We start from the raw sequence: 26,655 nt of genomic DNA, 5'->3' as shown, positions 1-26,655 counted from the left end.
TGTGCAAAATCAGGCTTTATTCTTCTTCTTTTTTTCATCATCATCATCATCATCATTGTCGTCAACATCATCTTTGAAAGCGTCACTCACCGGAGAGAATAGATTCTCAAAGAGACTCAAAAACTGCCAATCAGCTATCAGCCAATCAGCTATCAGTCATCAGCAGTACGACGAGCCAGCTGCACACGTCCACTTCTTTCTGGACGATGCATTGCAACGACGTCCAAAGTCTTTTCACCCGATTCTCTCTCGGCGCCTCGAAGTCCGTCCAGCAGTCAGAACCTTCGGCTCCGGAGGAGCCAGAAGCCTCGAGTCTCTCGTACAGACACGGCTGAGCTGATGGATTTTACATCTTGTCCATAAATTGTCCATTTCTCCAGTTTAGGCAAACGTTGAATAAGTGCAATGTCTAGTATAATGTCGAGAAAACACAAACGCACATAAGTACATAAGTACGTACAGTACATGACTAACTGATAAACTTGAGTAGCTATACAAGGGTTGCCATTCTCAATAGAGGTACACATTGATGACAGCCGGGGTCCGTCCAGGGGGGGGGGGGGGGGGGATGTGAGCTCACCTGCACTGGATGCTAGATTGTTTGGTAAAATGTTCCATGAATCTGTACAGTGGCTTTTTTAAAGTTGTGATTTCATTTTAGAACGTAAAGAAAAAGGGGACGAGTACGTTCACGAAATGCTGACACGGAGGTTTTTTGAACATAGGCAACAGATATATAACATGTGCACAGATTAAATCCACTGCTGTTGATTTATTATTTTTATATTTGATGATAGTTCGATAGAAGTCATCTTTGTCTGTTTGCCACTTGTAGACTGAGAGGGTTTGAAGGTGCGTGACTCATGAGAACTGCCTTAATTATGTAAAGCAAATTGGACATTTGATAATGTTATCAAAAAACAAAGTGCCTGTTTATATAACGTGAGAAAAAGCCACACCTCGCTTATTGGGGAACAAGGACACAATGACAGAGTAGTGCTGGCCCCTCAGGTAACGATGTCACCGACCTTAATTCATGTCATCAGTCAAATCATATGAAATAAACGGATCAGAGACGCAATCAAATAACAAACTTCTGTGTGCATATAAATCCATCACTTAGTTGTCGCAAAAGGGATCTAATTATTATTTGGAATGATTATTTTTTAAGTAGATTTTCACAAAATTTAAATAATAAATAGATTAATGGGGAAAAGAAAGGAGAAAGCCCAGTCTCACCAGGGTTTGATGTGTGTTTGATGTGTGTGTGTGTGTGTTCTTGTACGTCTATGCCGGTGGGGACTTCAAACTGACTGCACACATACCCATGAGGTCTCATGTTTAGGTGGGGACCTAAAATGAGGTCCCTACGGGCAAACCCCTCCCACAAGCTTCAGAACAGTGTATAGACACGCCCCATGCTATGTGTCTGTGTGTGCGTGTGTGTGTGCTCTTGTACGTCTATGCTGGTGGGGACTTCGACCTGACAGAACACATACCCATGGGGACTCGTGTCCCGGTGGGGACCTAAAATGAGTTCTCCACAGGCAAACCCCCCCCGTGAGCTTCAAAACAGTGTATAGACACGCCCCTTGCTAAATGTGTGTGTGTGTGTGAGCAGGCTGACTCTAACCAGGTTGAATCTGAACATGTAATGTGTAACAAATAAAGGGGCGAGGAACCCGAGAGGACCAGAACACACCGACTTTAGAAACAATGTGCTTGAGAGCTCCCGCAGCCTCCGCATCGAGGCCTTGCAGTCAGCTCGCCCCAGAACATTCTCCGTCCGCCCGCCCGTGCGCCTCCTCCTCCGCCAGAGAGACGTGTTGGAAAAGCCGCCATTAGCTGGAGTAGATCTGGGTCCCGATCACACGCATGATCTCCTTCTGCACCTTCGGCTCCTGGGTGTTGATGTTGGCGTCTCCGACCTGGCCGTCCTCATACCTGCACACACACATACATGAGTATGCTTTTCTTCAACTTTTCATCAAGAGCATCAGGTTTCATCGCCTCCTCCTGCTCACTGCCTCAATGTGTTCTACTATTTGCAGACGGCGTCGTGAGGCCTTATTGTTAAAAATGTTTGTGAACTTGTTTCTCACGTGAACACGTTATTTATAACTCTAACATGCTACATGTGTGCGTGCCTTCTGGTTAATTTGTTTTCTCCCCCTTTAAATTACAATCCAATAGCCAATCATTATACTTAATGATACAACCCCCGGGCACTAGGACCTGGGGGAGGCTGCTGCGCTGGCTTTCTCACTCTGCCAAGTAACGTCTCTCAACGACAGCCAATGAGGTGAGCTCAAAGTAAAGGATGCACGGAGTGAACCTGTAAGTCCAGGTAGTTACAGAATGTGGCTATATATACAGGACTGTCTCAGAAAATTAGAATATTGTGATAAAGTTCTTTATTTTCTGTAATGCAATTAAAAAAACAAAAATGTCATGCATTCTGGATTCATTACAAATCAACTGAAATATTGCAAGCCTTTTATTCTTTTAATATTGCTGATTATGGCTTACAGCTTAAGAAAACTCTAAAATCCTATCTCATAAAATTTTAATATTTCCTCAGACCAAGTTAAAAAAAAGATTTATAACAGCTGAGTGTTTGTCAAGGCTCAGGAAACCCTTGCAGGTGTTTCGAGTTAATTAGACAATTCAAGTGATTTGTTTAATACCCTACTAGTATACTTTTTCATGATATTCTAATATTTAGAGATAGGATATTTGAGTTTTCTTAAGCTGTAAGCCATAATCAGCAATAAATCAGAATAAAAGGCTTGCAATATTTCAGTTGATTTGTAATGAATCCAGAATGCATGACATTTTTGTTTTTTTAATTGCATTACAGAAAATAAAGAACTTCATCACAATATTCTAATTTTCTGAGACAGTCCTGTATATATATATATATATATATATATATATAATAAATCTGTACTTGTTAACTAGTGTTATCTGTTAACATTTAGCTTTACTTGAGGCAAATGAAAGAGGATAGCTAAAAACTATCTCCATTGAGCGAAAGAGTGAACGAGAGAATTCAAAATACAAGAAATAACTATCGATATCTCTCTATTCTTTGCCTTAGTTTATATATATATATATGTTCAGATATATATATATATAAACTATATATATATATATACACATATATTATATGTATATATATTCTTTAAACAAAACTATAAAGGTGTCTCAAAGAACGTTAGAACATGGTTCTTTAAGGCAACATTTCTGGTTTCACAAAGAACCTTTCAATCTAGGGTTCTTTAAAGAATAATTTCCATGAATAGTTCTTCGAAGAACCTATAAAGGTGTCTCAAAGAACCTTTAGAAATGGTTCTTTAAGGCACTATTTCTGGTTCCACAAAGAACCTTTCACACCAGGGTTCGTTAAAGAACCATTTCCTGACAGAGTTATTCAAAGAACTTATAAAGGTGCCTCAAACGAATTGTTCTTCAGTAGGTGATGGTTCTTCGTAGAACCACAAAGCCTTTTAAAGAACCATTTAAGAACCGCCATGTTTCTGTGAGTTCCTGGTTGTTTTTGGAAGCAAGGGGAATCACAGCGATGTTAGAACAGGCGCTGTTAGGTCTTCCTGTTTTATTCTAATCAGATCAACGTTTCCTTTCAGTCTGAAACACACAACCACACGAGCTGAGCACCAGGACAGAATCAAATTATATTTAGCCCAGATTTAAATTTGATCGCGGGGCTCAACTCAAAATCTAATTTCCATTTCAGAAGACATGATAAAAGACTTTGCCATCTGGTGAATGCCTGCGTCCAAAAGCCATGACATCAGCAGCCAGTGTGGACGATGTCAAGTGTTCTTTGCAGTTTTCAACATCTCACTGAAAGGCTTCGACCCGGTTTAGTGAAGCGGTAACGCCGCTCAGGCGCCACTCGTTCTCGGCTAATTTGACGGAAAACTGCAGTTTATATCACAATTCATCATTAAATCATCTTAATTCATGTTTCGGCTTTGCAGGAAAAAGAATAAGGGAATGATTATTTTTGACCGATCATGCATTACTTATGTAGAAACTACCACGATGTTGTAAATACTCACACAAAAAAGAAGCGAGTGCACACGTGGTCCGATACCGGACACACCCAGATGTTTCCATGTTTCTGCAGATCCTTCGACGTGATGACTGTGAGGGAGAAGCAGAGATGGAGGTTTACTTTACAGTTATTCATTATTATTAATAGTAGTGTGTTATTATACTATGTTATAAGCTGTAGAGTTAAAAAGGGCTTGAACTCAGTTATTATTATAATAATATAATAATTGCTTTGACTTTTTAAACTGCACATTAATACGCCGGTCGCATTATTATTCCTTTGATTTAGTTTTTAATGTTAAGTTTTAAGTATTTTCTTCCTGTTCTGCTTTTTTCTGTAACTGCCCTCTTTAGCTCAATTATAGCTATATTCCCTATTTTTATATTAGTATGTATGTCTATATTCCCTATGTTCATATTAGTATATATATAGCTACATTCCCTTTTATTATATAAGTATATATAGCTATATTCTCTATTTTTATATTATTATATATAGCTATATTCTCTTTTAATATATTAGTATATATAGCTATATTCCCTATTTTATCATATTAGTATATATATATAGCTACATTCCCTCTATTATATTAGTATATATGGCTATATTACCTATTTTCTATATTAGTATATATAGCTATATTCTCTATTTTTATATTAGTATATATATATATATATATAGCTATATTCCCTATTTTTTTAGCAGTCAAAACAAATGTCAAGGACTTCATATAAATCTGTTTTATAACTATAGACTGCTCAAATAATCTGTGTAAATAAATAAACTTCTGTTGCACTGGGACTGTAATCCATACAATAATATCTTTTTTTGTCATGAAATCAAATAAAGTAATGCAGCATATGTACTATTATCTCAGCTCCCACACACAACTCCTCCTGCTGGTGATTACCTTCACACAGAGCGATGCAGTTCAGATTTCGACTCTGCAGAAACCTGGATTGTATTGGACGGCTCTACAGAAGAAAGAGAAAGTTAAAAAGAGTAACATGACTGAATTATGCTTATGATGGTGCATCTGGAACCAGTGAGGATTACAAACACTCAAAGGAAGTGTAATGAGTAAAAGCATTGTGAGGACACATTTGATTATTACGAAGTGTTGTAAATCGACTCTCAAATCCATGTTGATTTCTTTTTTCATATCTTCTTTGTGTGTGATGGGAATCGAGATTCAATATTAGAAAACTTGTCCGTGTGAGGATGTAAACTGCACACCTGTGGTATGGTGTTCATGCGGTTGTAGCGCTGCACCAGTTCATCTTTGGTGGGCATGCGGTGCTGTCCTTTCCCCATTCCTGCAAGAAGCAACACACACACACACACACACACACACACAGCAAACGACCTCGAGTCAGAACGACCTCGAGTCACTGGAGCCGTGAAAAGCGTTCCTCTTGTGGTCTCGAGCTGCTTGTGCAGACGTCATTAAAAAGAGCTCTAACCTTCTCATGGAGGTCATTCAGAAACAACGCTGCAGCGTCTGCAGACGAGCTGACGCAGCAAGCAGGACGCCGGTTTATTTTAATTCTTCTAATAAAATGTGAAATCAACTTGAGTCCTTCTTTTAAATCACTTCTTAAAACCCATTTATATAGAATAGCTTGTAAGTGATGTCGTCCTTTTATGCAGATCTTTGGTTCCCCTAATTTAGTTTGTCTGTTTAAAAAAATAATTTATTCATTTATTTACAATTTATTAATTATGTTTTTGTTATTTATTATTTGTATTTATTTTGATTTTGAATTTTATTTTATATTTGTATCTTACCATTCTATTTGTTTTGCCTTTACTCTCTGTTGAGCACTGTGTACACGTTGTTGTTAAAGGTCCTATATAAATAAAGTTATTATTATTGTCATTAATTGGGGCGACTGTAGGTCAGAGGTTAGCAGGTCCGTCTTTCAATCGGGGGGTTGGCGGTTCAATCCCCGCCCTAGTCGATGTGTCCTTGAGCAAGGCACTTAACCCTGAGTTACTCCCTGTAGCTGTTCTACGGCGTATGAATGTAACATGACTTCATCTAAATGTAATCTCATGTATTTGAGGTATGACAAGAGCAACTGTTGCTGTTTTTCTTGCCACCTTAACTTATAATACTTAAGTCCACCTTAAAACCATTGCTTAGTGTTAACAGGTAAACACGGAACCTGCAGGTGACGTAAGGAGCACCATCCCCGTGTCGTGGGACAGCGTCGGAAATACACGAGGGCAAAGGGCAAAACGGCCCCTAAGAAATATCAATTTGCCCCTTTTAGCACAAGACGAGTGTAAATGTCTCTCGAGTCCCATGAACATGAATCAGTATAACACACCAACACACACCAACACAACGTGACCCACACTGACCCACACTGACACACACTGACCCACTGGCAGCTCCACGCCACACAGCCACACCGTGATGAACACGAGCTCAGAGGAGAGACGAAGGCCCGAGGAGGAGCGCCCGCACACGGACACACAACACAGAGCGGCGGCGGCATGGAAAGATCCCACATGTGGGAATGACGGGGAGTCGAGATGATGAAGATGACCGGGCCATCTTACACAAACAGAGCGACATGGTGGGGGGGCGGGGGGGCGGAGTCATTCCTACCTGAGTATCCAAAAGAGATGCTGGAGATGGGGCTCAGATAGATGCCCTTTCCATACGCTGCCCCATGCAGCTTTGGGTTTGAAAAGAGCGGGAAGGAAGGAAGGGTCACTGAGCAGTTGCAGAGGACAACGCACACACACACACACACACACACACACACACAGACACACAGACACACACACACACGTGGACTCACACATACAGTGTGACGCGTACCAGTCTTACTGTCGTTATCTCTCAGGACGTATAAGTCGCTGATTTCTATGTTTCTTTTTACAATTTAGCCACACACACACACACACACACACACACACACACACACGCACACAGAAAATCCAAAGATGGTGGATTGCAAAGTGCCAAAGAGAGGAAATGTAGTTGTGTTATTCTCGTGATCTGAAACAACTCAAATAAAACCTGCATGTTTTCTCCCTGCAACATCACGGCGTCCAGAGAAGATCACGTGACGCTCAGTGTTCAAGAAACGGTGGCATGAGGCCATGAATGCTGGCTTGGTATGAGGAAGAGGAGGATGAATGATGATGATGTCGAGCCTCCACACAAGAATGTCCCGAATGAGGGAAAAGGAAAAGGACCACAGGTGCAACGCGGAGACGGTTTGATACGCCTCGGCGACCCGGAGACGGGAGGAAGAACAAAGAGCACCTCGATGGATCTGGGGAATGAAATGTGAAGAAGATGAAGGTCGGGGACTCGGCACATCTGGAAGAAATGAAAAAGGAACAATAGGCGAGCGTCTTCGTGTGCGATGGTCGGAGCTGGAGGCGGACGACTCGGCCCCGCCTCCTCTTGTGAGAGACAATGACTGAGAAAGAGGGAGGGGGGGGGGTGTCAATGCTCAAGGTGAGATGGAGAGGAGGAAGAGGAGGAGGAAGAGCAATGAGGCGAGATCAAAGTTCCAGAGAGAACAAAGACGGCCTGATCGAGCGACGTCTCAGACGTCCTGGAGTTTCCACGTTTCTGTGTTTCTGCAGCTTTGTGTACACGAGACGACATTCTTTACTTTTCTTTTGTTGTTCATCGATCTTTTACCGACCTGGGTCACAAAGTGCTAAAAAACAAAACACAATATAAAGATCCAGAGGGACGCGGATTAAAAAAACTGGAATAAACTTGAAAAAAAAGTGTTCTGCTCCTATTTTTAACCCTCCTGTTACCTTCAGATGTACCAACATCTTTTACCCTCGGAGTCAATTTGACCACAGCAATGAAAACCTCCAGAAAATTATTAGAATTAATATTGTTTCCCAAGTTTAAGTGTCACTTTATGTTTGTTTGTTGACTACCTAAATAGCCCTTTAAATAAATAAAAAGTTGATATTTCTTATATGTTTTACACAGTGAAAAACAGTCTGGGGTCAAATGTACAAATTGTGTTCAGGACATTGAAAACATATCATGTGAATTTTAGGTTTTTCCAGTTGTCCCCAATAAATTAGGAAAAGTCATGAAATATGAAGCAAACAAAAATGATGTCAATCATATTTTTGGAGACGTTAAACATGGAATGGGGTCAAATTGACCCCAGAGGTCACAGGAGGGTTAAACTATATCGACGGTCCTCGTTTGGTCACTCGTACCCGTATCAACGAACTAAAAATGATCTGATTTCAACCCGAGTCTGAAAATATAACAAGAGGTGCTCGTGACTGACCTTTCTCGGGAAGCCACACCCACCCGGAAGTCGATACTTACTCCCGTGAGGCGTGTCCTCTGCATCCTCCGGCTTCAGACCTGCAGCCTACTCTGTGCTCTAGGTGGTTCTGACCCCCGACAGGGCCCACAGGAAGCCTCCCGGAATCACACGGCAGACGCCACGCCCCCCCTCCCCCGTTGTCCCACAACCGGAAGAGGCGTGCCGTCTGCCGGAAACAGACAAGCAGCCGCCGTCGTCCGGGAGGAGCTCCCCATGTGCCCCGCTCGCTTAAGGAACATGCTAATCGCGAAGCTGACGGAAAGGGAAGCTGGCATCCATTAACTGCAAAAATGAATCAGCCGGAGCGCCGGCCGGCTCGGCCAGAGGAGCCGGCCGGCGCTCCGAGAGGAGACGCATCGTAAAGTCCAGCCGGCTGCCGGGTTCACGTACCTGCAGCTTGGTATACGACGCATTGACTAGTCCATTTCTCAGAACAGAGTGCCAGTTCTCTATGTGGGAACCACTAGAGCAAGTGTAGAGAGAGAGGAGAGAGAGGGGGAGAGAGGGGGAGATAAAAGAGCTGCTGTGTGAGCCGGATACAGTTCACAATAAACACAACGCTCTGTTTCACATTTATTATGCATATTCTTCACTGTTTAGTTTATTAGCTGGGGCCCCGTTAGCTCACGCCTTAGCGGCCGCTAATCTTCCCGAGCTACACAGTAAGAAGACAACGTGTAATACATGTAAACATATAATACATATAAACATGTAATACATATAAATATATAATACATACAAACATGTAATACATATAAACATGTAATACATATAAACATGTAATACATATAAATATATAATACATATAAACATGTAATACATATAAACATATAATACATATAAACATGTAATACATATAAACATATAATACATATAAACATGTAATACATATAAATATATAATACATACAAACATGTAATACATATAAACATATAATACATATAAACATGTAATACATATAAACATATAATACATATAAACATGTAATACATATAAACATATAATACATATAAACATGTAATACATATAAATATATAATACATACAAACATGTAATACATATAAACATGTAATACATATAAACATATAATACATATAAACATGTAATACATATAAATATATAATACATACAAACATGTAATACATATAAACATGTAATACATATAAACATATAAACATGTAATACATATAAATATATAATACATATAAACATGTAATACATATAAACATATAATACATATAAACATGTAATACATATAAACATATAATACATATAAACATGTAATACATATAAACATGTAAACATATAATACATATAAAACATATAAACATGTAATACATATAAACATGTAATACATATAAACATATAATACATATAAACATGTAATACATGTAATTCATATAAACATGGAATACATATAAACATGTTTACATGTATTACATGTAATACATGTAATTCATATAAACATGTAATACATGTAAACATGTTTATATGTATGACATGTAAACATGTCATACATATAAATAAAACATGACGTGAGACAAACAGTAACGAAATAGTACAAACAGAACAATAAAAAAATAAATGAAGTGCAGTCGAGGACTATGATGTATATAGATGTGTATATATATATATACAGGACTGTCTCAGAAAATTAGAATATTGTGATAAAGTTCTTTATTTTCTGTAATGCAATTAAAAAAACGAAAATGTCATGCATTCTGGATTCATTACAAATCAACTGAAATATTGCAAGCCTTTTATTCTTTTAATATTGCTGATTATGGCTTACAGCTTAAGAAAACTCTAAAATCCTATCTCATAAAATTTTAATATTTCCTCAGACCAAGTTAAAAAAAAGATGTATAACAGCTGAGTGTTTGTCAAGGCTCAGGAAACCCTTGCAGGTGTTTCGAGTTAATTAGACAATTCAAGTGATTTGTTTAATACCCTACTAGTATACTTTTTCATGATATTCTAATATTTAGAGATAGGATATTTGAGTTTTCTTAAGCTGTAAGCCATAATCAGCAATAAATCAGAATAAAAGGCTTGCAATATTTCAGTTGATTTGTAATGAATCCAGAATGCATGACATTTTTGTTTTTTGAATTGCATTACAGAAAATAAAGAACTTCATCACAATATTCTAATTTTCTGAGACAGTCCTGTATATATATACCAGTAATTTAAACCAAGAAACATCAGATGGCTAAAGGATTGAGATAAATCAAGTGTTTGATGCCCTGAGGTGTGCTTTTAATATGTTTTTTTAAATTCCAATTTATTACCCGTATGACTGTTTGAATCATGAATAATTACTCTTTACGCTAAATCCCTGTACTTTACCTTCAGTGTTTTACTGTTTGATATTGCGGAAGTATTTTGTAGAAAACCCACAATTAGACCTTCTCTTCTTCTGCTTCTCTTGTCATCTATTTATACAATTTGTGGCAGGATATTTTTTGGGGCATCATCATGGTAATAAAAAAGAAAATAAAAAAGTAAAGTTGTAGATCCAAGCTCCGCCCATCAGGCTGTCTGAGTCACCGGAGAACGATCCCCAGTCTTCCAAGGCAGAGAGCGGCGTCACGACGGCTGTTTTTTTTAACCGGTCTTGAAGGCGGCGTGAAGGACTACGACGGTTCTCTCGGTCGCATAAAGACACGGGAACAACGTGTTCGCGAAGCAGCCGGTACGTCCTCATCCAACGGACTCGAGTTTTTCTATTTTTAAATGTTTCTACATTTGACATTTCCTGGGAGACTGGGTGTTAGCTGGACACGGCGAGATGGGTCACGTGTATCTCAAATATTCAGCGACGCCCCCCCCCCCCCCGCGGTGCAGATCTCCATCCCCCATATTCCTTGGCTCTACATACTGGCTGAGCGAGCTGGTTCCTCTGGCCAAGACGACGCTCTCTGCTCTGCGCTATTGTTTGTTATGGTTACATTTTTAAAAAGTGCTGGAGGCTCCTCCACGCCGACGGCTGTTCCCCCGAGACGCGCTCGCGAGTGTTACGCTCAATGATGCGTGCGTGGAGTGACTGAGCTCCAAGTGATTCCTCAAATAATAATAGAATAACTGTTTTTCTGACGCAGCTGTTATGACCCACAGTGTCAAGGGGATTCGTAGTGTAGTTCACCTCCCTGCCTGAGGGGGTGCTGTGTGTCATACGGTGTGTTTTTCTTTCTTTCAGATAATTGGACGGCTATATAGGAGGGAACCTGTGTTGCCGGCCCTTCCTCTGCAGCTTCGTGGGCGGTGGGGTTAGTTAGCGCGTCGGTCGGGGTGAGCGGCCCTTTAGTTTAACCCTGTTTTCTGCGAGGTAGGGAGGTATTCTTTAGGTGCAGCTGTTCTTTCTTTGTTCCTTTTGTGGTCTAGGGAAGTTAGGTGACTTGCACAGATTGTGTCGTTTGTTATTTTGGGCCCGGCTTCACCCTGAAGAATATTTGGCACTAGTGTTCATGAATAAAAACCTTTTGTTGACTATAAGCTGCCGCATTGGTCCTGATTTGTGAGGTGGGGAAACCCGTATTTCTGTCACGCTCAGGCTCCCCCAGGCCGGCCGTAACACAGCCTAAATGACTCTTTTAAAACTCTGTAGCTGTATAGCTTTACACCGTCTGCGCTTCAACGCAGTGATCTAGACTTGGATGCTGCGTCAGCCGACAGGAGGAGCAGTGAGGACTCACTGGAAGGCGAAGGTGCTGCCGTAAAGCTTCTTGGCAGTGCGGAAACGAGCCTCCTTGGCCGGGGGGCTGCTGAGCAGCAGGAACTGGTGGGAGGTGTGCATGAATTTCAGTTGCTATCACAGTGAGATCATAAGGCACCAGTGATGGAGAGAGAGAGAGAGAGAGAGGGGGGGGGGGGGTAGAGAGTGAGCAGGAACCATTAGATGACATCATGCAGCAGTAATAAAATGCTAATTTGAGCAAGAAAAGAGACGCTGGAGGGGAAGTGGTTGTGGCTCCCTACCCTACTCAGAGGCAGCTTGACGATGTGAGACCTGTTACTGGAGATGATCCTGCAGAAAAAAAGATGAGGTGAAAGCAAATGTAAAATACTGCCACTGGGCTAGAGCCCTGGTTTATCACAGCAGACAGTTTGGCTTTTTAAAATAGTAAAAACAATGGCGTTGACGATGGTTCCGTCCTATTCAAGTGGGACAATCAGGGGCTTCAGCTCCTCAAAATGATTTCACATTATTGGATTTTAAAGTTTTTTTAAATGAAACTATTGTTTTCTCAAATGGACACATTAATATAATATAATCCACGGGCACTAGGACCTGGGGGAGGCTGCTGAGATGGCTTTCTCACTCTGCCAAGTAATGTCTCTCAACGACAGCCAATGAGGTGAGCTCAAAGTAAAGGATGCACGGAGTGAACCTGTAAGTCCAGGTAGTTACAGAATGCGTCAATATATATATATATATTATATTTATATATATATATATATTGGAAATATATATAATATAATATATCGGTAATTTTTAATGATTTTTACCTCCTTACATTTAGGTTTATAGTTAGAAACCGTCTCCAGTGAGCGAGCAAATTAGAAATACAAGTAATAACTATCGCCATCTCTCTGTTCTTTGCATTAATATATATATTATATGTTTTCTCCATTGAATGATATATTTGACACTGAACCAGTTCATCTTTATCTCAGTGATGATGTCCTGAATGAGCATAACATATCAAATTCTGTCTCCGGGGTCCCAAAAGACAAACATAGACATAGTATCGCTCCCCTTGGGGCTCAGCCCCCCCTTTCCTGACGAGTCATCAGGGCTATGGAACCAGCCACATGGAGATCAGCCATCAGCATCTACAGCTGTGAAATGTCAAAATGTCCCCCCTGAAAAGTCCTGTTGGCCTCAAGCATCACTGTTAATGATGATAGCACGAACACGGTCGGTCTGAGACTCCAATGAGGAACAGATCCTCCACTCACCATTGGAGCAGAGGGTGGGCCAAAGGGTCCAGCTTGTCCATCTGCTTCTTGATCTCCAGATACGAGCCCTGGAAAAAAGGAAAAGCACACAGGAGCATGTGTTGTGTTCAGTGATCAGGGATGAAGAGTTGAGATCTCGACTTATTATATGAAGCTATACACAAAGAGGTACACTGATAGGTGTAATAGTACATGCAGTCGAAATGCAGTGAAGCCACAGTGGGTATGAATAAGTAATAGAATCGATAGAATAGATAACCTAAGACCTCACTGATCCAGCAAAAACACTCTGTGGGGGAACAGTTAATATAAATAAACTAAAACCATGACACCCTAAACCATCTATAGATGCAGTGTTCCTCCTCCTCCTCCTCGTACCTGGGTCATCTCCCGAATGGACATGACGCTGTCCAACGCTTTCTGCAGTCTCTCATAATTCTTCTTCTGTGTTCATCGGTTGAGCCGAACATCCATGGTGGTCAGTGAGAGAGGGAACAACATACAGACATCTACAATCACTTGTATACGATAGTCACCGTTTACAAATCATTCCTATCCATTTGATGCAATTTCGAGCAACCTTCAGTTTTCAACGCAGTCGGTTTGTTTGATAAACTGAAATGTGTGTGTCTCGGTTTTGTTAGTCGTCTCTATTCTAGCAGTGAGGATGCTGACCTTTGGGTTGAAGGCCAGAGTTTTGGGGTCATTGGGGTCAACGACTGACGGGTAGGGCTCGAAGATGATGCTCTTACGGGGAGACTCGAGAGCAGCTCTGCACATCGCCACCAGTAGGTCCACCACCTGTGGAGAGAGGGATTGTACATGGACATGTTTGACCTTTATGTGACTTTAAAAGACTGAAAAACACAACTCAGTTCCAATAACGCATAGACATACAAAATAATACAAAATTAACATTGTTTGTGTTTTTTTACATATATTCTAGGCCTTTCTTCTTAAAAATAAATACAAATAATCAGAATTCAATCACATATTATATGTGTTGTTGTTGTGTTGTCACCTCTGCTCCGGTGGCCACTTCCTCTGCCGCTCCGGACATGACACCCAGCGTGTAGAAGGAGAAGACGCACAGCTCCCTGGTGCACACAGCCGGCTACAAATACATATATATATATATGTATATATATAGATATATATATACACAAAGAGGGATGAGAATACACTAATTTCAACGTGAACTACATATCTACACACACACGTAATGACACACACTCTTTATCTTTCTCCCCAACAACAACAATAGTGGAAACATTTCATAAACGGTAACGTTTCTTAAACCGAGTATATATATATATATATATATATATTATTTTCCCCGTCTCCGATACCTTCAGCATGGATCCGTTCTGAAAGACGTGCTGCTCGTCACACACCACGCAGTACTCGTTGAGCGTGGGGATCCTCTGCTCTGAGTACTTCATTATCTGTTTGGAGAAAAGCGATGTTCCCAGTCATCACTCCTACACAGAACAACGGTTCTCAAAAGGTTCTTTAACAGGCTTCGTGGTTCTTCGAAGAACCATCACCTACTGGAGAACCATTTATTCGTTTAAGGCACCTATATAGGTTATTTGAAGAACTCTTTAAGAAAATGGTTCTTTAGAGAACCCTGGTTTGAAAGGTTCTTCGTGGAACCAGAAATGGTGCCTTAAAGGACCATTTTTGTAAGGTTCTTTGAGACACCTTTATAGGTTATTTTAACTATTTAAGAAAATGGTTTTTTAAAGAACCCTGGTTGGATAGGTTCTTTAAAAAAAAAACAGAAATGGTGCCTTAAAGAACCATTTATTAAAGCTTCTTTGAGACACCTTTATAAGTTCTTTGAAGGACTCTTCAAAGAATTGGTTCTTTAAAGAACCCTGGTTCGAAAGGTTCTTCGTGGAACCATAAATGGTGCCTTAAAGGACCATTTTTAACGGTTCTTTAAGAAACCTTTATAGGTTATTTGGAGAATAAATTGAGGGAATGGTTCTTTAAAGAACCCTGGTTTGAAAGGTTTGTTTAGGAACCATAAATGGTGCCTTAAGGAACCATTTGTTGAAGGTTCTTTGCGACACCTTTATTGGTTATTTGAACTCTTTAAGGAAATGGTTCCTTAAAGAACCCTGGTCTGAAAGGTTCTTCGTGGGACCAAATATGGTTCTTTTATGGCATCACTCTGAAGAACCATTTTCGGTTCCAGACCTTAATTCCTCTGTGTGTATGTGAAGAACCGCCATAGAGAAGAACAATAAGGTCTTAGGCGGCAGAATTGGGCACAAAAACAACAAATTGTTTTCTGCCATCGTGACTGGAAGCTGTTGTGATGTCGTAGAACAACAATGGACTGACCCCCCCCCTCCCGTCCAGGTGGTCTGACCTGCACTAAGAAGCCATACTCCAAGGTAGGGATGTTCTTGCAGTGGCCGCCCGCCTGGGATGAGAAAAACAATTCAATCAGCTGCCTCGTGGTAATCTGCGCAGGGGCCCTGGCCGCCGGCACCGCCACAGTCTGATGGGTCAAGTGAAGACAAAGCATTATGGGTAACGGCGCAGCAGCGAGCCATGTTACGGGTCAAAGGGGGTAAGGGAAGGGCTCAGTGCAGGAGGCAGGTGACTGAGGAAAGGAGTCAGAGTGAACCGCAACAGCCGATTAACAACAGAAATGTGTCGGGCCATGAAAACAGAAACTTTTTGGAGTGGTATTAATCATTTTTAACAAAAAAATTGTGTAAAGTTTAGTTTTAGATAAGATAACAGCAGGTGCTCAGCAGTGAGCAGTAAGAAAAAAGGTTTTAAAAAACGTAAGAAAAATACAATCGCAATTTTTGGTTTTCAAAAGGATTATTTATAAAAGAATTGTTGAGGGTTATAAGTGTGATTGAAACGTATGTATATGGAAGATGTTTGTATATATTATTTGTTTTTGTACTTTTCGTTATTTTATATCAATTTTTTGATTTATTTGATTCTAATAATTTAGGATAAGAATATATACTTAAAAAATTGCCTCTACCTTTACCTTTTGGATGATGTATGAGGATGTATATATATATTACTTTTTTTCTTATACATTTTTTTCTTATTTAATATTTTTCTTTATTTTATATAAATGTTCTGATTGATTTGATTATAATAATTTAGGATAGGAATATATAAGCATTCTTTGCCTCTACCTTTTACCTTTTGGAAGATGTATGAGGATATATATATATTTATTTATTTATTTATTGTATTTAGAATTTTTCTTTATTTGATATTAATTTTCTCATTTATTTGATTATAACAATTTAGGATGGACTGGCGGCCTGTCCAGGGTGTCCCCTGCCTTCGCCCTATGTCAGCTGGGATCGGCTCCAGCGCCCCCGCGACCCTAATGAGGATAAGCGGTATTGATAATGGATGGATGGATGGAGGATAGGAATATATAAGCATTTTTTGCTTCTACCTATACCTTTTCAGTCTTTCTGTTTTGTATATTATACAGAATAATATCGTATTTCATTGCAACGATTGACTGACTAAAATACACAACAACAACAACAATTCTTCATATTCCAGTTGACATGAGATGAACTGACCTGGCTGTTGGGGGGGTAGCTGAAGAGCTCCCCTTTGGGGTTCTTCATGGTGCAGGAGATGGAGCGGTTCATCAGGCGGGTCACTCTCAGCTCGGGGACGCTCAGCTTGCCTTTCAGCACCGTGTCCTGGATCAGAGGGAAACTCGGAGACCTACAAACAACACAAAGAAACACGATGCCTGTGCGTCACTTCATCTGACATTTTGTTTTTCACCGGGAGGAAAAACAAGCTAATTGTTGTCGTTGTCGCATGTGTTTGTAGAAGTTACGTATCGTGGAGGCCAAATCAGGAATGTCAGAATTTATCATTTTAATGAATAGTCTTTGAATAAATATGAATCCTCAATAATACCATTGGCATCTCATCAGTAGTACTCTCACCTGGTAATGCATTCACAGTCAGTACCTGGGTTATTTCATCATGGGTGAAAGCAGTGGTTCTCAAATGGGGGCACGTGTCCCCCTGGTGGTCCGTAAAGGTACTGGAGGTTTTTAAAATATATACAGGACTGTCTCCGAAAATTAGAATATTGTGATAAAGTTCTTTATTTTCTGTAATGCAATTAAAAAAACAAAAATGTCATGCATTCTGGATTCATTACAAATCAACTGAAATATTGCAAGCCTTTTATTCTTTTAATATTGCTGATTATGGCTTACAGCTTAAGAAAACTCAAATATCCTATCTCTAAATATTAGAATATCATGAAAAAGTATACTAGTAGGGTATTAAACAAATCACTTGAATCGTCTAATTAACTCGAAACACCTGGAAACATATTTTCAAATGTTTGATTTTGTTTTGCTGTTATAAATCTTTTTTTTTACTTGGTCTGAGGAAATATTCAAATTTTATGAGATAGGATTTTAGAGTTTTTTGTTTTTTAAATTGCATTACAGAAAATAAAGAACTTTATCACAATATTCTAATTTTCTGAGACAGTCCTGTATATAAAATGAGCATTTAAATGCTTTAAAAAAGTAATTTATTAAATAGTCAATACAATATAAGTGATTCGTAAACTGAATTAAATATATTGTATATTACACAATGTTCAGTGCTCAGCACCTTCTCCATGTGGGTGTGACACTCCGGCCACCACAGCCCGGTGGTGAGAGAGGCCGGCCGCCATCGAGAGGTCAGAGGTTCAAATCCCTGAGCACCCACAACTGTCAACGCGTTGCAGAGTGAGACAGAGAAGGGCACCCCTCCATATTAGTCTGATTCCTTTTCCTTGTGAGTCTGATTCCTTTTCCATATTAATCTGATTCCTTTTCCATATTAGTCTGATTCCTTTTCCATATTAGTCTGATTCCTTTTCCATATTAATCTGATTCCTTTTCCTTATTAGTCTGATTCCTTTTCCATATTAATCTGATTCCTTTTCCTTATTAGTCTGATTCCTTTTCCTTGTTAGTCTGATTCTTTTTCCATATTAATCTGATTCCTTTTCCTTATTAGTCTGATTCCTTTTCCTTGTTAGTCTGATTCCTTTTCCATATTAATCTGATTCCTTTTCCTTATTAGTCTGATTCCTTTTCCATATTAGTCTGATTCCTTTTCCATATTAATCTGATTCCTTTTCCTTGTTAGTCTGATTCTTTTTCCTTATTAGTCTGATTCCTTTTCCTTGTTAGTCTGATTCCTTTTCCTTATTAGTCTGATTCCTTTTCCATATTAATCTGATTCCTTTTCCTTGTTAGTCTGATTCCTTTTCCATATTAGTCTGATTCCTTTTCCTTATTAGTCTGATTCCTTTTCCTTGTTAGTCTGATTCTTTTTCCTTATTAGTCTGATTCCTTTTCCTTGTTAGTCTGATTCCTTTTCCTTATTAGTCTGATTCCTTTTCCATATTAATCTGATTCCTTTTCCTTGTTAGTCTGATTCCTTTTCCATATTAGTCTGATTCCTTTTCCTTGTTAGTCTGATTCCTTTTCCATATTAATCTGATTCCTTTTCCTTGTTAGTCTGATTCCTTTTCCTTATTAGTCTGATTCCTTTTCTTTATTAGTCTGATTCCTTTTCCTTGTTAGTCTGATTCCTTTTCCATATTAATCTGATTCCTTTTCCTTGTTAGTCTGATTCTTTTTCCATATTAATCTGATTCCTTTTCCTTATTAGTCTGAGTCCTTTTCCATATTAGTCTGATTCCTTTTCCATATTAATCTGATTCCTTTTCCTTATTAGTCTGATTCCTTTTCCTTGTTAGTCTGATTCCTTTTCCATATTAATCTGATTCTTTTTCCATATTAATCTGATTCCTCTTCCATATTAGTCTGATTCCTTTTCCTTATTAGTCTGATTCCTTTTCCATATTAGTCTGATTCCTTTTCCTGGTTGGTCTGATTCCAGGGGGGGGGGGGGGGGTTCCAGTGGGAGAGAGACCTACTTGGGGATGGGGGAGAAGATGCTGAGGCCGGCGCGGAACTTCTTGATGGTTCCTCCGGCTTTGAACCAGCTGTGTCTCTTCTCCTGCTGCGCCTTGAGGAACTCATTGCTCAGGTGCTTCCACTGCTGCGACGTGAAGGTGCTCAGGATCCTGAGAGAGGAGACACAAGCAGGAAGGGAATCACGCCTATTCTTTTTTTTTCGTTGATATGCATCATTATTTTAGATTATCCTCCTTCGAGTTCTCTGTGGTGGACATGTTGGTTTTGCATCTCTTCTTTTACTCATTTGAGTTCTCCTATCAAGTCCTGGTGCACTCTCAAGAGGACATCCTGTATACATATATATATATATGTCTATATATATAAAACTCTTAATCGGTGGGAAATCACAAAAAATAAGAATTTGGAAGACATTATTTCCCCTCAGTTCCCAGGAGGTTGTTAGAAAACTAGAAATGTAAAAAAAAAAAAAAGAATCATCTGGGATTTGTATTTCTGTGCTTATGCAACATCTGACGTTAAACGATGAATAATGACTATGAAACACATTCAAATACATCACATGACTTACTTTTTGAGCTGCAGGCCCAAGCTGAAGCCTTCTTTATTGGAGGGCTGGAACACTTCGACCGACGGCTCTGAGTAGAGATGACGAACCATTACACAGTGCACAGATACACACTCTCTCTCTCCCTCTCTCTCTTCTACAGCACACACTGTACTCGCCTCCTACGCTCACCGAGCGGCACAAATACCTAAAACAACAACATCCACACTGACACCGTTACTCACCGGGTCCATCGAGGTACTGAGAAAGAGAAAAGCGCAGTCTCAAAATAATGGGCTCTGTTCTGATAACTTTCCACGCTGTGGCAACCTCCTCCTGAGTCAGACACACACACACACACACACACACACACACACACACAGAGTTAGCGTGGTAATTAGGGCCATTTCTCACCGCATGAATAAATGACAAGGGTACGATGCATTATAAATGATGTGTAACTTTGCAAACATGTCATCGTTGGGATAATTACGGAGGCCGACTCACGTCTAAGAAACCGATGTTGATGTGGAGATCGATGTCCATGTCGTCGATGGTTCCGTACTCCCTGTTCAGAGGATACGGTTGCATCATATATATGTATATAATACACTACCACTCAAAAGTTTAGGAATATGTAGAAACGTCCTTATTTTTCAAAGCTGTTTTTTCCAATGATGAGAACATTAAATGAATCATAAATACTCTCTACATAGTTAATGTGTACATGACTATTCTCTGGTGTTTAATGAAGTCTCTACATAGTGTGTAGAGGCCCATCTCCAGTGTTCTGATGGTACATTGTGTTATCGCCTTAGAAGACTAGCGGAGGGGTAGAAAACCCTTTAACCCTTTTTATGTGAGCGCAGCTGAAAACAGTTATGCTGCTGAGTGAAGCTATAAAACTGGCCTTCCTTTGAGCCACAAGAAGAACTACATTAATATTTACAATAAAAATCATTATTTCTAACCTCGTCAACGTCTTGACTAGATTTTTATATTCAATTTTCAATTCATTTGATAAATAAAAGTGATTTTTCATGGAAAACACAACATTTTCTGGGTGACCCCAAACTTTTGAAAGGTAGTGTATATCTACACATGACAACATATAATAATATTAAGAAAGAAAGACAAAAGTGGAGTGTGTGTGTGTGTGTGTGTGTGTTTGCTGTACCTAACAGACACAGCGCTGTCGGTGTAGATGTCCTTCACTGCCTCGATGTCTGCGTCCAGCTGCGTGTGGCGGTACAGGTCAGCAGCGCAGCTCCCCTGCAACAAGCAGGATGCACAGCACCCTCCGATCAGTTCAAGCACCCTTGGGTGACGCCACCTATCACGTTGCTAGCATGTTCATGTATGTATTTATTTCATTGGAGATGATGCAAATCGATCGACATCACTGTAAATGAGCCAGCGTTAGAGAGAGGGCGAAGTTCACTGAGTCATTAAAATGACGATAAAACACACGACACAGCAAAAAAATAACAAATGATAAACAGCTTAAAGTGAGGAGAGAAAGAATCAAGCAAAGTCGGATGTGTGAAATAGAGGCTATTCATATAAATACATGTTTAAAAGCAGGCACGTGCACAGATAGACCTCTCGTGGTGCTCAATCTCCTCCCCTTTTGACCTGGATGAGAAGAGTGCCCTTTCTGCTGGAGACACATTGTTTCTTCGTTTATAAGTATTTAAGAATACAAATTACTCTCCGTCATCAATTCCCCCCAAATGTGTTTTGATATCTGACGGGAACTTTATTTGAGTTCTTGTGAGAATTTCGCCCCGACATGCCCCTCCCCCCTCTCGCCGTGCCTCTCCTCCTCGCGCCGCACCCCTCCCTCCTCCCCCTCGCACGTTTATTATATGGCATTTTTCGCTCCTATCTGTGTTTATCTCTCATGTCTCACCACACAATGTGTTGCAGGTGTTACTTTACAATTACTTGCTAACTTCATGTAGCAGCGATCAACAGATAAATCATTTTGGTGATGGGTGACCTTTTTTGGGGTTTAAGTAGCTGCCCCCCAACATGTCTTTGCACATGTCTGTTTAAAAAGACAATAAAATGAAAAGACGTGACAGAAGACGGTTCCAAGTGAAGACAGGAAGCCAGGTGAATGACGGCAGCATGCATGGGCGATCGTAGAATAAACGCAAAGGAACCGTTAAAGTTGTTGTAAATTAAACGGAGGGATGTTCAAAAAGTTGACTGGCGGAAAGATGATGGTTTCCACCCTCGTTCAAGTATGTCCCTTTTTATTCTTAACCTATCTATTCCCAACATGTGTCTGAAAGATGCCTGTGGTGAATGGGGGCGGAGCTTTCCACAGCCGGGGAGACCATCAGCATTGTGAGATCATTACCTTCGCATTGAAAATGCGGAAGGTTATGTTTTGATCGCCGTGTATTTATTTATTTATTTGTATGCGTGTTCCTCGCATAACAAAAAAAAAATTAAACCGAATCGCATGAAATTTGGTGGAATGATTGGTTATTATCCGGGGACCAGTTGATTAGATTTTGGGATCAATCGGGTCAAAGGTCAAGGTCACGAAAAGGTCAAAATCTTCTTTTTACCATAGCACGGTCAATTTTTATCCAATTGGCAACTAATGCCAACATGTTCATAATTCAATGCCCAATCTTGTGATATGTGAAGTTATGCGCTCTACCGAGTGCCTGTTCTTGTTTAAAACTGGATTAACGTGGATATTGTGACGATGATGCTCAGTGAATGTTTCAGTGAACCACGTCTCTATTATTTTTAGCTACACTTCAATATCTGTTTTAATTACCTAACTATTTGAGCTGTTTATTCTTTTTGTTTCTACCTCTCGTGTTCAATAGCATCCAACTGTAGGAAATTATATTATACATTCAATGAGCGTCGAGAAAATGTTTTTTTTGCCTTGTATTGATACCTGAGGTCACAGTGGGTGAGAGTACCACAACTGTATTCTACATTACAGGTACAAAAGTCATATTCACTATTATCAGTTTGCAAATGAAGTCAAAGCTCAGAACGTCGACATATTCTCACACTTATATTCTAACTGAACATCCTTCTTCAGACTCATATGGATGTGTTGCAGTGAGGCATTAAGAGGGTCATGTCAGCCAGTCCATCTGTTCTGCACTGCTAACGCAAATGATCTCAACAACTATGCACCATAAGGCCATGACATGTGGTCAGAATATCCCCAAATGACCCCAAATGACCCCTGAGTTATTGTCTGGTGCCCATATCAGATCAAAATCTACCTTGACCAATAAAACCCTGAGAACTAGTGTCTGGTAGTCTGTGAATCTTGCAGTTCACAGTTAAATATATTATTAACCTATATATATATATATAAATACATATATGTAAAATATATATATATTTATATGTATGTATATATATATATAAATAAACATATGGATATATATTGGAAATATATATATATATATATTACAGCAGTATATATTGTCATAAACACATCCTATCAGCAGCTCTTTTACACTTGTTGGGAAATAAAATGATAATTGGTAAAAACAAATGTTTAACTACATGATATTTGTGTAATGTGAAGGTAAAAGATGATCCAGATGTTATCGAGCACCACGACGGACACACACCAGATCAAACACACGTATCAATATCGTAAGTTGCCGTTTTACCTGAATGCCATACAGGAACTGCTCCGACTCGTTCTCCCCGTCCGACTCCTCGTCCGTCCAACACTGGCCTTTGATGTCCTGTTGTGTGGAAAAGGCCATTATAGTGGAGATGGGGGGGGCAACCCCTCTCTCTCTCTCTTTCATCTCTTTCTCACATCTCTCCCTATTTAGACTCTCGCTTTATATAGCCTCTAAAAAGAGAGAGAGAGAGCGAAACGAAGAGGGCGTGCAATTTATTTCTAAAAGAATTCAAACCTTCAAAAGAATACTCGAATGACAATCAGCGATGAGTTAATCAGTGTTTTATGTCTGTGTGTGTGTGTGTGTGTGTGTGTGTGTGTGTGGATAATAACCACATGTCACGTCCAGCACCCGGTTGCATGAACCCACATGTAGTCTGAACTTCAGCGATGTCGTTTAATCTAATGAACCCCTTTACGACACAGCACAAACGTGCATGCATTGATGAGCCAATAGGATCGCAGCGGGCATTGATGAGCCAATAGGATCGCAGCGGGCATTGATGAGCCAATAGGATCGCAGCGGGCATTGATGAGCCAATAGGATTGCAGCGTGCTCACCATTGTTTCTGCTGTTCATAAGGCTCACTCAGACAGGTTTGGGCCTTTGAGTACTGGCGACCATCGCAGCCTCTTTCCAGGTTGCAGAACAAGAACAGGAAACAGGAAACCCCGGAGCTCTTCGGCCGCCCCTCTCTCTCTCTCTCTCCCTCTCCCTCTCCCCCTCTCTCTCTTCAATTGGAGCTGCACAACCTAGGGAGGAAATAGAAATAACAATTCAGTGATGGACGGAAAAAACATGAAACAAAAGAGGCCACCTCCAGCGATGCCATGCTTTGTACGCGGTGCCCTCCTCTTCCTCATCTTCCTCCTCCTCCTTTTCTTTAAATGCTCGGCACTTCACCTCGCCACGTATCCTAGCAACAGCCATCTCTGCCTCCTTTCAGAGTGGCATTAATCACCGTGGAGAGAACGTGTGGGAGAATATGTGTGTGTGTGTGTGTGTGTGTGTGTGTGTGTGTGTACGTTCAGTATCCGTTTCCTTGTTCATGTTTTGAAACCGGCGCTCCGACCGGTCGGCACGCCGTGTCGTCTGGAAACGCTCAGAGGAGTCGCCGTCGGTCTGAAGCGCCTCGCCGAAGAAACGGAGAGAAGAACAAATTGTTTTCCACGCCGTGAAACTTCAGGTGTTAGAGTAAAGAGAGGAACCACAGGAACATAAAGGTTCTGTCATGGTTCTTTAAAAGGCTTTGTGGTTCTACGAAGAACCATCACCGACTGGAGAACCGTTGTTTCGATTGAGACGCCTTTATTGGTTCTTTGAAGAACTCTTTAAGGAAATGGTTCTTTAGAGAACCCTGGTTTGAAAGGTTCTTTTGGGGAAGCATAAATTGTGCCTTAAAGAACCATTTTTTTAAAGGTTCTTTGAGTAACCTTTATAGGTTCTTTGAAGAACTATTAAGGAAACGGTTCTTTAAAGAACCCTGGTTTGAAAGGTTCTAAGTGGAACCAGAAATGGTGCCTTAAAGAACCTTTTTTTAAGGTTCTCTTTGTGGAACCAGATATGGGGTCTTCAAGAACCATTTTTTAAAGGTTCTTTGCGACAGCTTTTTAGGTTCTTTAGAGAACCTTTTCCCTAAATGGTTCTTGAAAGGTTCGTTGGAACCACAAATGGTGCCTTAAAGAAACATTTGTTAAAGGTTCTTTGCGACACCTTTTTAGGTTCTTTGAAGAACTCTTTAAACAAAAGGTTCTTTAAAGAACCCTGGTTTGAAAGGTTCTTTGAGGAACCAGACATGGTTCTTCTATGGCAGGGGTGTCAAAACTTTTTGCAACTAGGGCCAATTGTGATAAAGTAAAGACGCCCGGGGGCCAATAGTTCCTTTAGACATTTTTTAAACCACAAAAGTTACATGAAAATACACTGTTATAAAACAATTTATTTTTACTGTCACAATTACTTTTATTTTTTAAATGACAATGTAACCACATATAATATAATCAAGTCTGCCTTTCATTCAGTCAGACAACAATGAAAAAGCTGTATATAGAATACCTTACATTTCTATGAGTTACATAACGTTGCAATTAACCTGTTTTGCACTGAATACCTTTTCAAGATAATATCAATAAAGTGCAACCTGTGAAAAATTAAACAAAATAAGATCAAATATTTGGGCATGAAGAGTTTACTGAGTGTTAGTGACAGTGCATATCATTTCATCTTTTATCTTGATTCGGCCACTCTCCATAAAGCTCAATGTTGAGCTCTTGTTTTGAAGGGCAACAGCTGGAACGCTGAGGTAACACCTGGCAAGTCTCCAAGAATCTCGTCTGTCGCGCATGCGCAGCGTAACCGGTTAACGTCGTAACGTACACATTTACACGAAAGTCGGCGACAGTCATTTCTCTCTGGCTTAGTTTTATGTCCGTGTAGTTTGTAATATGTGAAGTTCTCAAACAAGGTCTTGAAATAAAAGAATCTGCATTTCCCCTCGCGCCCCACCTCGTCTCTTGAACCCGGAGCAGAGAGCGACTCTGAGACGACGTGTCTTCACCACCGTGGGAACGCAGAGGTATCGGTTTGCTGTTCCCGCGACATATTGGACGCTCTCTGCCGGCTGGTTGGAGCGTGCTCACCTGTATGCAGGGTTGCCAGGTCTGTGTGACAAAACCAGCCCAATGTCCAATAAAACCAGCCCAAAAACCAGCCCAATATCAGAACTCAAAATATGCCCGTGCCAAACCATATACACTGCTTTTAAAGTCCAACAGCATTGCTATCATTGCCAAATGTATTGTAATATCTACAAAGTAACACCAAATGTTTAGTATGCCAGCATTAAAAGCAGTTTTCCCTAAACAGTTATTTCACCTAGGTCCTAAAATGGCCTTGTGTAATTAGATACAGTATATTATCATAATTAAAATGTGTGTATGTGCTGATCTGGAGTCAGTTTGGTAGGATTTGGGTATAAATAAATTATTTCATTTAAAATATGGATTTTTATTTAAAGATATTCATGTAATTTGCATGCAAAATAGGTCGACCCGAACCAGCGGACACAAAATTC

General features: G+C 40.1%; 1 protein-coding gene across 5 annotated transcripts; it reads right to left on the bottom strand.

Annotated features, from left to right (window-relative positions):
- LOC130193078 (protein mono-ADP-ribosyltransferase PARP6) lies at positions 1 to 24,255 on the bottom strand. 5 transcript variants are annotated; one of them, XM_056413408.1, is made up of 22 exons: positions 24,143 to 24,255; positions 23,562 to 23,639; positions 21,074 to 21,168; positions 20,404 to 20,464; positions 20,142 to 20,232; positions 19,921 to 19,987; positions 19,349 to 19,498; positions 16,959 to 17,109; positions 15,758 to 15,889; positions 14,727 to 14,822; positions 14,399 to 14,491; positions 14,053 to 14,178; positions 13,756 to 13,821; positions 13,378 to 13,445; positions 12,394 to 12,442; positions 12,111 to 12,223; positions 8,806 to 8,878; positions 6,699 to 6,768; positions 5,318 to 5,397; positions 4,992 to 5,055; positions 4,086 to 4,170; positions 1 to 1,944 (listed from the first exon to the last, which is right to left on the bottom strand). In XM_056413408.1, exons 1-22 carry the CDS (start codon positions 24,143 to 24,145, stop codon positions 1,842 to 1,844), a joined length of 1,914 nt encoding a protein of 637 aa, XP_056269383.1. In that variant the 5' UTR covers positions 24,146 to 24,255; the 3' UTR covers positions 1 to 1,841. The 5 variants fall into 5 exon arrangements, with proteins under 5 accessions (XP_056269383.1, XP_056269384.1, XP_056269385.1 ...); XM_056413409.1 differs by having other exon boundaries at positions 13,756 to 13,818; XM_056413410.1 differs by having other exon boundaries at positions 15,758 to 15,811.
- Between the last annotated feature and the right edge of the window lie 2,400 nt (positions 24,256 to 26,655).

The sequence above is a fragment of the Pseudoliparis swirei genome, chromosome 4 (assembly GCF_029220125.1).
Source record: "Pseudoliparis swirei isolate HS2019 ecotype Mariana Trench chromosome 4, NWPU_hadal_v1, whole genome shotgun sequence".
Lineage (NCBI taxonomy): Eukaryota > Metazoa > Chordata > Actinopteri > Perciformes > Liparidae > Pseudoliparis > Pseudoliparis swirei.
The sequence above is the reverse complement of the archived record's forward strand: the minus strand, read 5'-3'. Positions and strand labels throughout refer to the sequence as shown.

Bases quoted from the DNA above. Each gene is read 5' to 3' on its own strand.
- LOC130193078 (XM_056413407.1), bottom strand. From the start codon at position 23,660: ATGGCCTTTTCCACACAACAGGACATCAAAGGCCAGTGTTGGACGGAC. The intron at 19,988-20,141 runs GTGAGTAACGGT...ATCTCTACTCAG, and splicing joins TCAGTACCTCGATGGACCCG to AGCCGTCGGTCGAAGTGTTC. The intron at 6,769-8,805 runs GTACGTGAACCC...TCAAACCCAAAG, and splicing joins CGTCGTATACCAAGCTGCAG to CTGCATGGGGCAGCGTATGG.